At 45.0% G+C, this 15,232-nt stretch overlaps 1 protein-coding gene across 7 annotated transcripts in view; it reads left to right on the top strand.

Moving 5' to 3' along the window:
* Positions 1 to 4,345: 4,345 nt before the first annotated feature.
* The window catches only part of SLC10A7 (solute carrier family 10 member 7), a 157,741-nt gene continuing 146,854 nt past the window's right edge, over positions 4,346 to 15,232 (top strand). For 3 of the 7 annotated variants that reach the window (XM_049815071.1, XM_049815070.1, XM_049815072.1), the window contains exons 1-3: positions 4,346 to 4,562; positions 8,366 to 8,448; positions 14,894 to 15,030. In XM_049815071.1, the coding sequence (XP_049671028.1) occupies positions 4,463 to 4,562; positions 8,366 to 8,448; positions 14,894 to 15,030 (320 nt within the window). In that variant the 5' untranslated portion in view covers positions 4,346 to 4,462. Of the gene's footprint in view, positions 4,563 to 5,158; positions 5,254 to 8,365; positions 8,449 to 14,893; positions 15,031 to 15,232 lie in introns of those variants that run through there. The other 4 variants (XR_007507788.1, XR_007507789.1, XM_049815074.1 and 1 more) reach the window with 2 other exon arrangements.

Raw genomic sequence — 15,232 nt, 5'->3', positions numbered from 1 at the left:
TCAAGCGCCTGAGAAAATCTGAGATCATGCCACTAAGCGCTTGTGAGAAATATAAATGTGTTGTAAACTGTCTCCCATATATTTCCACTTTTTCTCCTCAACTTTCCTATTTATAATTAACACCTCTCTTTATCTTGTTCATTCTGAATATCTTTGTTCTTTTCAAGTTGAATTATTTAGTACTATCTCTTCCTCTCGTTTAAGCTCCCTTTATCTCGTGATCCCCTCTCCTTTATATTGAAATCTCTCCTGTCTAAATGCATAATCAGATGACATCTGCTACTACGGAACTTAAAAATCCCAGCACATTCCCTAAAATAACTTAACTGTGTAGTTATTAGACAGCAAGGTATGTTGTGCAGATAAGAGGCTGGGTACACAAAAGAAATAGGCTCCATATGGCACAAAGGGGAGCTGACATCTCAGCATCAGTTACAAACCACGTAAGACTGATTGTTCACAGCGTGAAGCCCAGAAACGTCCAGTCCACTTCTGCATCTTTGCAGACATGAACACTGGTCGCTGCTCACATAAACAGTCCTGTTGATTTCAACAGATTACCTGTGAGCAACGAAGATTTGGTGTCACGCAGCTACACATGTCATGAAGCTTTTGTATTATGCAGAAGGAAGCACGAGGGCCTTCAGAGGCAGGAAAGTATCAGGAAGCCCTGAGGTATGTTTGCAGTTGAACAAAAGCGAAAATTTGGTCATGTGAAATCAGAGAGAAGCTAAATTCTCATTCCTGTACTGTGTCTAAGCCACAGCTAAATATATCCCCAAATGGTTTTGTACGATGTAATGGAGAATGCACGTACCCATGTGCCAGACCATTCTGGGGTCTGGTCAAGTCCCAGTGATTAACTAGGATATGTATATTATCTGTATGGGAACCTGATGAGGAAAGTGAAATGTTGCAGGATATAGTTTTGGATGGCAGACGCTGAATTGTCCCCCACTAATACTGACCAAATGCCTCTATATGGATGACAAATTGCCTTATAGCAACAGTGATGCTGTCTTGCAAACAGACTTAGGATGCATGAGAGTCCTGCCAATCGTACAATACACTTGTAGTATTTTCTTTCTTCTTGTTCTGTGCTGGTGGGGCAGGGCAGGGCTTACAGAGTACTCTTTTATTTAAAAGCAGGACCAATCTCACTTATTTCATCTAAGAGACGTATGTGCTTATCATGATAATTGAAGAACAGCTTTTAAACAAAACCAGCTAAAATACCTTCGTACAAGTCTTTTGATACACAGCTTAGAATATCTGCATATGATTTTAAAGATTACAGAAGATGAGAGCCACATGAATCCACGTTTTGTAACTCAGTTGGCAAAAGACATTTATTACAAACTTCAGATCTCTTGGAAACAAATTTCCAGGCAAAGCATCCACCCAAAGCAACAGAGCCTCATTAAAGCTTCTCTCTTTCTTGAGTATAGACAAATGTTAAGCTTTTTCTGTGATATCTGATGACCACTGGCAAACCATTAGTTGTTTTTTTTTTTATTATTTCTTAACTGTTCTCAATCTAATAAGCAGTGAGCTATCTCATCCTTCTCTAGAGAAGGAGAGATAAGCTTGGGACAGTGCACAAGGAGTGACCCTTTGGAGGGGAAAATGAGAAGAATCTTCCAGAGCTTAGGACTGAGGTTTCTAACTTCTGCCAATTACAGCTGCTGTGAGCAACCATCTGAAACTTGTTGGCAAAATTAACCTAGAACTAACTTGGGCAGTAGGCAAGATTAGAAATTCATAATTAGTATCCACCTGCAAAGAGCGAGAGGCAGGATTGGTAGCATGTAAAAACTATGATGCAAAGGCAGGCAGAGACTGCTGTCTTTGCAGCAGGACTGAATTTTATTTGCCAGACTGAGTGTCCTCCATACTTGCCCCTTCTTTGCAGCCATCTACAGCTTCTGCAGCAATCGACGCTGCAGCAACTTCATTCACTGTGAAATTTGGCTGCTCCCGAGTGCTTAACTTTTGGCCTCAATAGATTGTCATTTTGCTTTTCCTTGGTAACAATGTGTTCCTGAATTGTGCTGAAGCTGTTTGTGCCTTCTAGCCCTGCTGGTGCAGAGTGAGGCCTCTGCATTGCATAACCAACCAGCGGGGCTGGAACCACCAGGCAGAGGGCGCAAAGCCTCCTTGCCCATCTCTGTTAGCACCTCCAGGGCTGGGCACGCATTCACAACAAAAGCACCAGAGGAAGACTGGACACCTGCCTGGTCTCCTGCTGTGTTCAGATCAGAGGGCCTATGCTCTTGCTAGCGTGCTTTCAGAGCCACATAGGAAAAAATCTAAACACTCTGGTCTACGAACGGTGCGGATGAAAACCACGTCGGAGAACTAGGGACACTTCAGCCGTGAATGAGTATCCACACAAAGATTTAATAAAATTTATATGATAAACATTAACTTTACATCTTTAGCTGATTCATCTTATCCTTCCTGTGCAGTAATCAAATCCTCCAAGTAACCAAATCCTATGCTCGTTATAATCGCAGCTTGCTCTAGAACAGCTGTTATGCATTTATTTTCTCCCAAAACAGTCAACCTGTAGCAGTTGCACAGGGAAACGCGGTGAGGTTTTGCAATTTGGTGCCCGTATCTGAGAAGAGATCAAGGACCAACACGTACTCCAGTGAACTTCAGTAAAGCAGCAAGATGTGTAATTGTTTTAAACCGCACATTTCAGATCCCCTTGTGGGTGGGAGAAGGTGCATTCCCTCCCTATTAAAAAAATTCAGCTATGATGTATACGTGTTTACACAAGTGAACCTCACAGGACATACGGCAATATATGCCTCCTGAACTAGCTGGGATCACAGCAGAGCTTTCAGCTATAAACATTTATTTACTGGGTAGCAGAGAGCAGAAAACGTATGGCAGGGCTATTCTTTGAAGGCTGAATACATCCACAGAGACTGCGAAGCATAAACTTACCTAAATATTTAGAAATCACACAGCAGAACTGTTGTGTGTTTGAAACCCGCCGGAACAAGGCGGCCGTGGCAGCAGCGGTGTGAGCAGCTGTGATGACGGAGCGTTTCTTACTTTATCATTTCCTTGTTAATGTGATTTAGAGCGAGGGGGTCGTGGCCGGGCAGAGGCTGGGCTAATGAATCCATCGGGGAAGCGGAGACAAGAGGGGAATAGGAAATGGAAAGCGCAGGTCGAGCGCCTGAACGAGGTTTCTATGACACTCCGTTTCAACGGAAACGTATTTAACACTGAAATAAACCCACCGACCTCCGCAGAGGGAATCGTCTCCGGTGTGGGAGCCGGCTCGTTCGGCAGGCGCTCACGCACGGCGGCACGGGACGCGCACGCGGCGGCAGGCGATGTCGGCAGGTCGCGACAGGCGTTTCTCTTCCTGCGTGCGGGCAGGCCGGGTGCCTTCGGGTCTGCCCAAGACCGGACGGGCAGCCGCATTCCTACGGCAACGAAGCGGCACCGGGCTGAACTCGGAGGCGACGACGAACCACCCCGTCGTCGTTCGCCGCCTCGACGGGCCAAGGCGCGCCCGCGTGCGCACACGCAGGCGATAACGTGGGCGACACGGCACTCGCCGGCCGCAGCTCCTGGCTTCCCGCAGGACGGGCTGCAGGATTTTAACTGTCCGTATTTTCACTGCCAGCAGCCTCCCGTCAGCCCCCAGACCCGCGCAGCTGAACCGCCGCCACGGAGATATCCCGCCTCCCGCCCCGGCCCCGCTACCCCCGCGGGTGGAAGCGAGCGGCGGGGGGTGCCCGCCGGGGATCGCCCCCCGCTCCCGCTCCCGCCTCCCTCCAGCCCGGCCGGCCCGCCACGCGCGCCCAACGGCCGCAACCGCCACCTCGCTCGCTGGCGCGCGCGCCCGGCCAGCCGGCCGCCCGCCCGCCCTCCACGCGCGTCAAACGCCGGGCGTCACGCAGGCGTTGTAATGTACCAAAACGGCGCGCACGCCCCCACCGCCCGCTGACCCCGGCTCGCCCGCCCAGCCCCGCGCCCGCAGGGGCCGCGCCGCGCCGCCCGCCGCCCCCGGCCCTGGCTCTGGGGGGCACGGCTCCCCGGCCCGGCCCCCCCGCCCGCCCGCCCGCCCAGCAACGGCGGCGGCGGAGGCGCCGCCGTCCCGTCTCCCCTCCTCACCTCACCTCACCTCAGGCCGCGCCGCCGCGACCCGCTGTGGCCGCCGCCCCCGCCTCGGCGCGGGGATGCAGCGCGGGGCGGGGGGGGGGGGGGGTCGGCCGAAGCCGGCGGCGGGTGGGCGCTGCGGGCAATCGGGCGCTGCGGGCGGGCGGCGGCGCGGCGGCTGCGTGTCTATTAGGAGGCGCGTGGTAGTGATGGCGGCGGTGGGTGAGACTTTTCCTGTCAGCGGATCCGGCTGGTCCTGCCGGCGGGCGGTGGGGCTGCACCCCGCCCCGGCGCTGCGCCGTGCTGCGCCGGGCGGCGGGGAGCGGCGGGGCGCGCCATGGGGCTGCTGGAGCGCCTGCGGAAGGAGTGGTTCATCCTCGGGATCGTGCTGGTCATCGCGGCGGCGCGGCTAGAGCCCGCCGTCGGCGTCAAAGGGGGTGAGTCCGGCGGCTGCCCCGTTTGCCCCGGCAGCTCGGCGGGCGGTGCGGGGCCGTGCGGGTGAGCGCCGGCGGGGGGTCCCGGAGCCGCCGCCCGAGAGCTCCGGGGGCCGGCGGGTACTTTGTCAACTCCCGGCGGCGCCCGCCCCACGGCGCCTTTGGGTGTTGCGGGCCGGGCCCGGCGCTGCCCGCGGCGGGCCGCGGTGCCGGCGGCAGGGAGGGGAGCGGGCCGCCTCGCTGCTGGGGTGTGGAGGCAGGGGAGGGAGTCTGCGGGCCTTTCTGCGGGGCCCCGGGCGGAGGGTGCCGGTCCCTTCGCTGCCGGGGACGCTGAGACTTGCTGCGGTGCCCCTCGGCCGTCAGGGTGTCCGCTCAGAAACTTTTGAAAGTCGGGTTGCCCCGGGGCTGCAGGAGGGCAAGCTGCCGGGCGAAGGGCACAGCCGAAGCCGCCGGCCCCTCCTGTGGTCCCTGCACCTCCAGCAGGTCCCCTTCTCTGCTCCTTGATCAGTCCCTGCTTCTCGGGTACCCACGACGTATTTTTCAAGGTGTATTCCTGCGTGTATCTTCGCTGGGCACCGTACCAGTTGCTTGAGCGATATCCTGCTCTTTTTGGGTTAGTAGTAATGAAGACCGGGTAGCAGCTGACTTTGAATGTACTCCTGTTAAACTAAGTAATAACTTCAGGAACTCCGAGGTGGGCATAAAGTCACTGCGGTTCAGTGTACGAATGTCTGCCATCTGTGAGCTTCTTGAGAGGTGTAGCTTAATGCGTACTGTGTTGAAATTTCAGGCGCTGTATTTCAGCCAGGTGTTGTTTATTTTTTTACTTTATAGTAACACACCTGTATTTTAAAGATTAGGTTTTTGTTCCCTCATACTTCCTCATGAAAGATGAGGGAAAACGGTGAAAATGTTTTTGTGCAAAATGGTGCCAAATGCTCACAGTAAACCAATTGGAAGAAAGGTCTGCCCTTTTCTAAGCAGTGAGGTCTTGTATGTTTCTTGTAACAAGAGCTGATGGAAATATCCAGTGTTATTTTAAAATAAACAGTGGTGTATCTTTAAGTGTAAATGCTTGCAGTATCTTCTGGTTAATTTCTATTGTAACTGCAGTTCTAAATATTCACAATTTTCAAGAACAAACTAAATTTTATCTCTTTTTTTTTTTTTTTTCCTAATTGATCTCTGAAGATTTAAGAAAAGGGATGTGCAACACTTGAACAGAATTCCTTTAGCAATTCCATGTTATGGAAGGGGAGGAATAATCTACTTATGCTTTTATACGCATAGTTTTGTTTTTGTTTGTTGTTTTTTTTTTTTCTTAACAGACCTGAAATTTGAGGATAGACAGCCTCTCACTGAGGAGCCTACCTTTTTCCCCCTCCCTTAGGTTCTGGGGAAAAAGAAAGCGATTTAAAAAATATGGCTCTGAACACTTGCTGTGGCAGCTAAGGCTCCCGTACTTCATGGAGTTCAGGGTAGGCAAATTCCTGCTGTGCAAGGATCCCTTCTAACATCTGCGTGCTGTTTTGCATAGGTGAATAGGGCCCACTTGGAGCTTCTTGAAGGATCCGTGCTGTGTCTTCAGCAGACCTTAGACACAACTTCAAATTGATAGTATCAGGTGGTTTGTCTCTTTCTGGTTTGATTGTCGTGGTGATTGTTAGCAGCAATGTGGGTGATCCTTTTAAGTAGAATATGAGATAATTTTTCCTCAGCTTACTTCCTGCATGGAAGCACTATGATGGAGCACTTCATTTAATTATCCTACTGCAAAGAGATGTCAAGCTTTGACATGGTATTGTTCCTGGGACAACTTGCTTGAAAAATCTTGTAAGCATTGATTGAAACTCGTGAGCATGTGTTCCCCAAAGTGGTATCCTTCTTCTGAAGCTACGTGATCTCAGTGCTCATTTTAAAACCAGAAAAAAAAAAGAGGTGGGTGGTGGGAAATATCAGCATATGATAAAACCTTAGTTTGTCATCTTCCAGCTGAAAAAAACATGCACTGTAATTTGCAGGGCCTTACTGAATAGGGTGGATGGTCCAGCATCCATACCAGTGGAACATTGTGCCACAAATAACAAAGATTTGTGCTGTTGCCACCTTCAGGGCATAAGCCAAGCCCTTTTTGTGTGTTTTCCTATTTGATGAATGAGCCTATTTAGTTCCTTTTTGAAAAGAGGTTTCCTGACCAGTCTTTTGCACAAGAGATGAAGGGGAGCTGTTCTGACCAGAGTTCCCTGTGCTCCAGTGAACGTGTGGTTGCTCTAGTGGCAGAGGTTTCTCCTGTGTAAAGGAGCTCAGGCAGCCCAGTGAAAAACCCTAAAATAGAAAAACTGAGTCCTGGAAGAACCCCTACCTTAGCCAGACTAATGCACTGCCTGTCTGCCCAGTGTGTATATGCATGTACATATATGCTCTAATCTTCTGAAAGATTAGAAAAATTACATAATTATATATATAAAATATAGTTTTCTCTATAACTGTATATATTTATGTAATTTTTCTGTTTGTTGTTTTTTGTTGTTCCTCCCCTCTCCCCGGCTATTGTTAACATGCCATAATTTTGCAACTAGCCATGTGCTTTGTTGCAACTTTAACTCTTGCATTTCCTGGCTTATTTTTACCTTATACTTCATATAGGTTGTTTGGTTTATTTTTTTGTATTTAACACACATGGTTTCAGTGTCTCATCATCAGAGTCCTCCCTGAGAGTAGGATTTGGGTTTAAATGACTTGAGATGCAAATTTGATTAGACTCAGTATATGATCAAATCCCTCTAATTTAAGGATCATTGACTTTGCTCTGGTGTGACCATCAATGTATCATTCATCTGAGAGAGCAGAAAGGACCTTCTCTTCTGGAGTGTCGAGTAAAGGCTTGCTTGTTTGCTGCTGCAGTTTTGCTCGTGACGACTTACTGTCACTTGCAGAGTTAGGATATTACTTTGGTCCTAAGTAGAGTGCTAATATTTTCTTTCTAATATAATAACTGGTTGAATGCTTGTGAAGAAATGAGTATATACGTTTTGTGCTTGGTGGCCTCTGAAGGCAAAGTGTATTAAGAGAATTCATCATTTTTATAGGAGTGTAAAAAGTATTTTATTTTAATCTCCCTGAAAAAACTATATAAATATATACAAATGTAAGCCTTTAATATAGTGGAATCCTTGGAGGTGCAGGCATCTGCCCTTGCTGATCTCACTGCAGCAGTGTGTCTGCAATGTGTTACTGTGGGGCTGGAGTGAACCATTTTGCCACAGCCCTGTTGTGGGGGAATAATGCAGAATTGTATTGCCCCAAGGAAATCATTGCAAGGTATGATTTTGTTTTCTCTGTGCAGGCAGCCAGATAGGTGTGTGTGTGTTGTGGAGGAAGAAGTGAGAGGTAGATGTGTGGATGATATCAATGGATCTGTGGGGGGAGCAGCTAATATTTTTATTTGAGTGTACGTTTTGAGTTTGCTGGCACTGTAGGGATACTCTGATGACAGAACTGTGAAAAATTTCTTGTTTTCACGTTTCCAGAATTTACCTGTTGGTTCCCCGTGGCCTGTAAATCACGGATGCCAAATTTGTGTGACATCATACCTCACTCTCCACTCACTGGTTTGCTTTTATTTAAGAATGAATAGCATGCTTTCTGTAACTTAATAGAAACCCTATTCTTTTTATTAGAGGCTTTAATGATTCAATTGTCTCCAGGTATTTTTCGAAGTATTCTCATTTACTTTGATGTAATATATGCATTTCATTATCTCTTTGACCGTATTTCACTTTGTTCTCTATGTCTGTATTTTTTAGGACCCTTGAAACCAGAAATTACCATAACTTACATTGCTGTTTCAGCTATATTCTTTAACAGTGGACTCTCCTTAAAAACTGAGGTACTGTAATTTCTCATTGCTTCATTCTTGTTTTGCTTTAAAAAGTTTTGTGTTGCTTTTGATCAGGTTTGAATGTAATTGGAATATTTGATTACTATGCTGTTGTTGATGCTGGGAGAATGCCTAACAAGAGAAGATAAATATTAGACATTTATGGAATAACCCCTCACTGATTTCAGAAAATTCTTCACAAAGTAATGAACACGATGAGAAGGACTGTGAATAAATTTCACCCGTCCATAGAGGGTGGGTTGCTTGACTTTGCAGGGCTTTGACTAAATGGAAGTGCTGAGCACAATTTTGAGACTGGATCTACACCCTGGATGTGTCCTAAACCCAAATTAGAGTGAGACCTAGGAGCACACTAGCACCTGCCTTCTGCCACCCCTTCTGCTTCCCCTTGGCTTCCCCACTGTTCAGTTGAGATACAGGCCAGAAAACTGCAAATCCTAGGGTAGAACTTTGTAGGGAACTAGGCAGAGAGGGGCTACATGGAGTCTTCATGCCTCTGCAGGACATGAAGAGAAGGTGTGAGCTCTCTGTGCCTCTCTCCTTCATCTCACCTGCTGGTGTGCTCTCTAAGTAAAACTGTTTAGGCTAGTCACTACAGGATTGATGCAAGCAAAGATCTGGTGGCTCTAAGTTACCACACTGGGTAGGCACAGGACAGCAGCTAGTATCAACACAAAAGGGTTCCTCTGCAGATGCAAGGCCAATATACAGGTACAAAGTCTTGGCAATCTTTTCCTATGGTATTTAGTTGTGGACAGGTGAACTTGAAGTGCCTATGCTCTGCTGCGTATCACAGACACTGAGACTCGTTTCAAATTTTGCATCACATTTTTTAAAGAGGAACAATCTGGGAGTAAGGAGAGATGAAGGGGAGAACATCTTAATGATGTGTAAAGGTGCCATGGAGAAAGGAAATGAGGGCTATGTGCCAAGAAGAGAAGGAGCAGCAGAGTTGAAGTGAAACACTGCATGTATCTGCTAGTCTAGTGTCTTGATTTCTTTTACGCTGTTGGCTGGGCTGACAGGTGATGTCATTCATATGTTGTGTGATACTAATGCCTAAAAGAATCATCATGATACTGTCCAGTTATCTTCTGGGAAAACTGGGATTTGGATGAACAGCGTGCATTCAACAGAAAAAAAAGTTCCTATACCTGTATCGTGGTTATAGTGATAAAGTTTCAAATGGAGGTGGTGTTTGAATTGATGGCAGCCTTCTCCTGTGTCTGCTGGCAGTTCTGGCCCTAGGGCTTCTAGTTCTGCTGGGACACAATATAAGTGAAGTGAGTAACTTGAGTCAATTCTGTAGTAGCTATTTAGAGCCTTGTGGTCTTATGGGGAAGCACCATGTTATCTGTTTGCCTGGGATAGTAATTAATCCTAATGGAAGTAGGCTGCGGAGAGGCACTTTCTTCCACAGAGAAGAGGACCTGAAACGCAATGCCTGAGTAGTACTAATGGAGTGGAGTTTTCTGCTTTCAGGGTTAGGAATCTTTGCATGCAGAGAAAAAATGTAAAACTTCTTTCCCTTTCAGGAGTTTGTATCCTTGAAGCTTTATATTTGTAAAGCAGCTGTGAGTGAGAGTGAAATCAGTAGCATTATCAAAGTCTTGATTAGATTCTCAATGCTACTGTACGTCTAATTTTTTCCAGTTAAGGTGTCGTGACTGACAGGTTCCTGAGCAATGTGTCATGCCCTACTTTGAACTTGCATAACTTCTTTTCATCTGTGGTTCTAAAAGCAGTATATTGATGTAAATGAAGCTTCTACAGGAGCTGATGTTTATGTCCAGGTAGCTGATCTCAGATTGCTTTGGAAGCATCAGCCAGGACAGGTGCTGTACATCCAGCTTTATGTTCCATCAAGAAGCTAAGCCTTTTTTGAATTTGTGCCATGGGAGTAGAAGATAAAGAGGAAGAAAAACATTCCACTTATTGTACCTTGTGCTATTACTTTCTAAAATGTACGTTAAAAACAATTCTTAATTATGTTAGGAGGCCAGGTCATGATTTTATTAAAATACTTCAGGGCATGTTTTAATTATAAATAAGTAATAATATAATTATATATAATACAATTATAAATAATAATGTAATTGAGACACAACCTAAAGTTGGTATTATTAGTTAATATATCTTTTTATTGGATTGCAAAGTAGATAGTTTCTGCTTTTGTCTTTATTAGTTCTTGACCTGTATGTTCTACCTTGGATAATACATTAGTTAGATTGAAACCAGTGTTTGGTATGCGTTATGAAATAATAAAAAGTTGTGTAAGTGTTAATGGAGGCCTTCTGATAAATCTGACTGTCGTGGTTTAACCCCAGCTGGCAACTAAGCCCCACACAGCCACTTGCTCATTCACCCCTGGAGAGAGAATCAGAAGGGTAAAAGTGAGAAAATTCGTGGGTTGAGATAAAGGCAGTTTAAAAAGTAAAGCAAAACCTGCATGCGCAAGCAAAGCAAAACAAGGAATTAATTCACCACTTCCCACTGGCAGGCAGGTGTTCAGCCATCTCCAGGAAAGCAGGGCTCCATCATGGTTACTTGGGAAGACAAATGCCATCACTCCAAACGTCCCCCCTTCCTTCTTCTCCCAGCTTTATATGCTGAGCATGACATCATATGGTCTGGAACATCTCTTTGGTCAGTCGGGGTCAGCTGTCCCGGCTGTGTCCCCTCCCAACTCCTTGTGCGCCCCCAGCCTGCTCGCTGGTGGTGTGGGGTGAGGAGCAGAAAAGCCCTTTGCTTTGTGTAAGCACTGCTTAGCAATAACTAAAACATCCCTGTGTTATCAACACTGTTTCCAGCACAAATCCAAAACATAGCCTCATACTAGCTACTGTGAAGAAAATTGACTCTATCCCAGCCAAAACCAGCACATTCTCCACCCCTTGTTCCATACCATTTATGCCATGCTCAGGTCCCACACTATCCAGTACATCCCAATTAATCACCACCACCTTTCCTGTCGCTTGATGTATACGCACAGGTATCATTCCCTTAGTCTGTGTGCCATTCCTATAAAATGTCTGTAGAGTTGATTTAGTCCATGACTTTGGGCTCCGTCTGTTATGGTGGTCACTCAGGACAGGAGAGGTGGTGTGCTGTGTGGAGTTATTGGGCACCAAAGCCAGCTCAGGTCAGGTCACTGCTGCACTTGCACTGCTTCTTGTAAGGCTTGGCCTCCATTGGTTTGGGTGGTTCCTGCTGTAGTAATTCCTATAACATGCAACTCAAATCCTGTGTTATAACAATTTAAAGGTATTTCCATTACAATCTCCACCCCTGGTCCCTTTGAACCAGACCACTGGGTTTAAAATTGCAGTGAACTCCTCCTCTTGCCCCTGTTCCAGATTGGACTTATCCACCGGCTGCAGTCCCTTCGGGGTGTACCTGCTCCAAGTGGAGCCTTATCTATGACCCATGGTGTCTCCAGGGGTATACCTGCTGCAGCACAGAATTATCCACAGCCACAGTCACTTTGAGGTGCGCCTGTTCCAGCGTGACCTTCTCCATGGGCCACAATGCCTTTAGAGACATACCTGCTCCAGTGTGGCCTTACCCATAACTAAACATCCCTGTATTATCAACACTGCTTTCAGCACGAATCCAAAACATAGCCTCATACTAGCTACTATGAAGAAAATTAACTCTATCCCAGCCAAAGCCAGCACACTGACAACAGAAATAGCTGATGCTTTTTTAAGGTTACACTTCTGGTTTTATCTGCTATGAAAGTGCATGCTCAAAAAAATTTGCTAACATACATTCAGAAAGCATTTTACAGAATAATTGGCAGCATTCAGGGAGAGCCTGTCTGTGCATGGCCTTGTTACGTTTTCAAATCTAGATGTGACTGAGGTCCTCTTACATTTGTAGGAACAATCTGTGTGCAGTAATGGCAAGAACATTTGATTCCACCTTAATATAATGGTCTTTCAGTTTTCAGTGACTGGATAGCTTGCTCTTTTAAAGCAAATGCCTCCTGTAGGGCCCCAGAAATTAAATTACATGCTTGAGTTATCCATTTCAATGAGGAATTTGGCAAGCCACTGAAAATACTGTTTGCTCTGTGTGGGTATTTGCCCAGAGGAGTCCAGCTATAACGATCTAAACATGGCTGGATGGCAACAGGGACCCACACTGACCAGCAAGAGGCTAGGATAAACTCTCTAAAGGGTCTCAAATACTGGGAAAGACAAGGTAACCTGTTCTACCTGGTGTGCAGAAACAGTCATAACTAGCAGCTTCCAGTAACTTTTCTGAGACTTCTGCTTTTCTGAGGGCTTCAGTGACAGATTTATTTTGGGACAAGGCCTTGTAGATTGCTTAAGAGGGTGAAGGCTTTTGCCTCTGTTCTATGATGGTACAGTCTAAGGAATAACTATTCTAAAAGGCAAACACTAGAGACATTTTAAAGACTGGTAATTTGGATCTGCAACGACCTGTTCCACTAACACAGCATTCCTTCATGTGTTAGGTTGGCTGTGTTGTAATCGCCTTCCTTGCTCCCTGGAGGGTCTAACCAGTCTTTCCCAAGTTTTTGTCTCGGATTTTGCTTTTGAAAGTATCACACAGTTTTCTTCAAATCAGCTGGTTTTAAGGTGTTTTCTAATTGTAAAAATATTAAATTAAAAGGGCACTGCTGTATGTGTGATGGTGCCTAGATTGGGTGTGCCTGCATAGATTGGTCCACTAGGAAATCTGGGGCTGCAGGTGACTTGGCAGTAAAGGAGGAGGAATTAGCAGCTTTGCCGAAAGAAGTCACTTGCTTTGGTTTTTCTCAATTGTATTATTTACTTCTAAAACATACACTTTTTAATAGGTATTTCCAGGTATCCTTTCTTCCCACACAGGATGTGTTTCTATTTTTTTCTTTTTTTTTTTTGAGATGAAATAGTACTACGGTGAAGCTATTCATAGTGCCGTAGGTACTGTGACAGGTTATGTGTGAAGAAGGCCTGTTTTTTTCATGCAGGGTCATACTAGCCTGCTTAAGAGCTTTTTTTGTTTTAAAAAAAGTTGTTTCATCCAGGTAACCAAGCACTGAATGTAATGATACTTTCTTGGTAAAACTGGATCAAGGTCTACGTTTCAAGTCTGTATTTTGTATAACTTTAAAAATAGGATATGAACAGATTTGTATTTTTTCATGGAAGGTTTTTCCCCCTAACTCAAATTTGGGAGGTAATTTTATTAAGAGAAATAAAGTAAAAAAGGACACTGTGCTGAATTGCTAGTACTTCCAGATGTATAATTACATCAGTGTGCGTTTGGATGGTCAAAAAATGCAATATTTGATTGTTTCATAAATGTTCAACTGTTTTGAAGCTGAGAGAGGGTGGCATCTGAACATTGGCTGCTGCATTACTGTACATGGAAATATACTTTTTTATATTGTTCCTTTTTTTTTTAAATGCATCTGGCATGTCACATAGCTGGAGATTCCTAGCAAATTAGGTTTTGAATAAAAGTGCCATCAGTTCTTTTCCTGTTGCAATGTTTAGTTGAAAAGAGTGCAAGTTATTTTGAGAGAGAGGAAAGGGAATTTTTCTTCTCAATCTATGAGAGTTGACATGAGCTGAAATGTGCAAGGCTTTTTCCTTGTACTCAAAAACTGTGTAGAAGATCTTTGGAGTGCCTGAAAAGACAGAAGAAGACACAGAGCTAACTGAAGAGTTTATTGCATAAGGATACTTGATCACCTCTCTGGAGTGCTCTTACACTATTTAAAATTAATTTATTTTCCCCCCCCCCTCAGTCTCCAGCAGTGTTTTGCACTTTATTTCTCTGAATTTTATGGCTTAGCTTGTTATGGTCTTGGTATTCTTTCTTTGCTATTCTTCATCAGCCTAATATTTTTCTATAAATTTCCTATCTGTTGATACAATAAATAACCAAAATCTGCTACAGATTACTTTGCTTTTTTATGTTTGTTAGTGTTTCCTTAAAACCCATGACAAATGTTGACTCTTTGTAATGTAAACATCCCTTTTTCATGGTATAAATGAGAATCACAGTTTGTGGCTCTCTTTAGACTAGAGAAACGTGAAATCATGTGGACACTACAAGTTTCCCTTTCTCTTGATATCAGCAGTCAATAAAGTAAACAGGCCGTCAGCATAGTTAACACAGGTTTTGAAGCAGTGGCAAAGTGCTAAGGCTGCCTGCTGAAAAGCTACTGTTATAAGAGCTACACTTTTATTGAAGTGGTGGACAATTCTTTTGGAAAAATGCCCAGGAGCAGACAGAGCTTTGATGTTGTCTGGATATACTTCATTATTAAAGAGGAGATCAGATGATCCCTAAAGGTGCCTTTTTGACATGCACTCTCTTTGTATTATAAAGATGATCCTAGTTTTAAAAGCACAAACGTGATCTTACTTCAGCTGTTATGACTGCAACTTCCTCTCTTCTTTTTCTTTTGCAGGAGCTGACAAGTGCTTTGATGCATGTGAAACTACACCTTTTTGTCCAGATTTTTACACTTGTGTTCTTCCCAACAGCAATATGGCTCTTTCTACAGCTATTATCAATCACACCTATAAATGAATGGCTTTTAAAAGGGTATGTTTAAGCATAATGGAGTGAAATATATTTGTAGCTGTCTTCTTAAAGGGCTGCTTATCCTGCAACGGGTGTTTTATTTTAAGACTTGTATTGTGAACAGATTTTGCTGGTTGTTTTTACGCTTCAGCATTTTGCTGTCAAAAATACAGAACATGCACAAGATTATCCTTTCAGGAGCCTGGTCTCATTCTTAGAAAGT

The sequence above is a fragment of the Accipiter gentilis genome, chromosome 12 (assembly GCF_929443795.1).
Source record: "Accipiter gentilis chromosome 12, bAccGen1.1, whole genome shotgun sequence".
NCBI classification, from domain to species: domain Eukaryota; kingdom Metazoa; phylum Chordata; class Aves; order Accipitriformes; family Accipitridae; genus Astur; species Astur gentilis.
The sequence above is the reverse complement of the archived record's forward strand: the minus strand, read 5'-3'. Positions and strand labels throughout refer to the sequence as shown.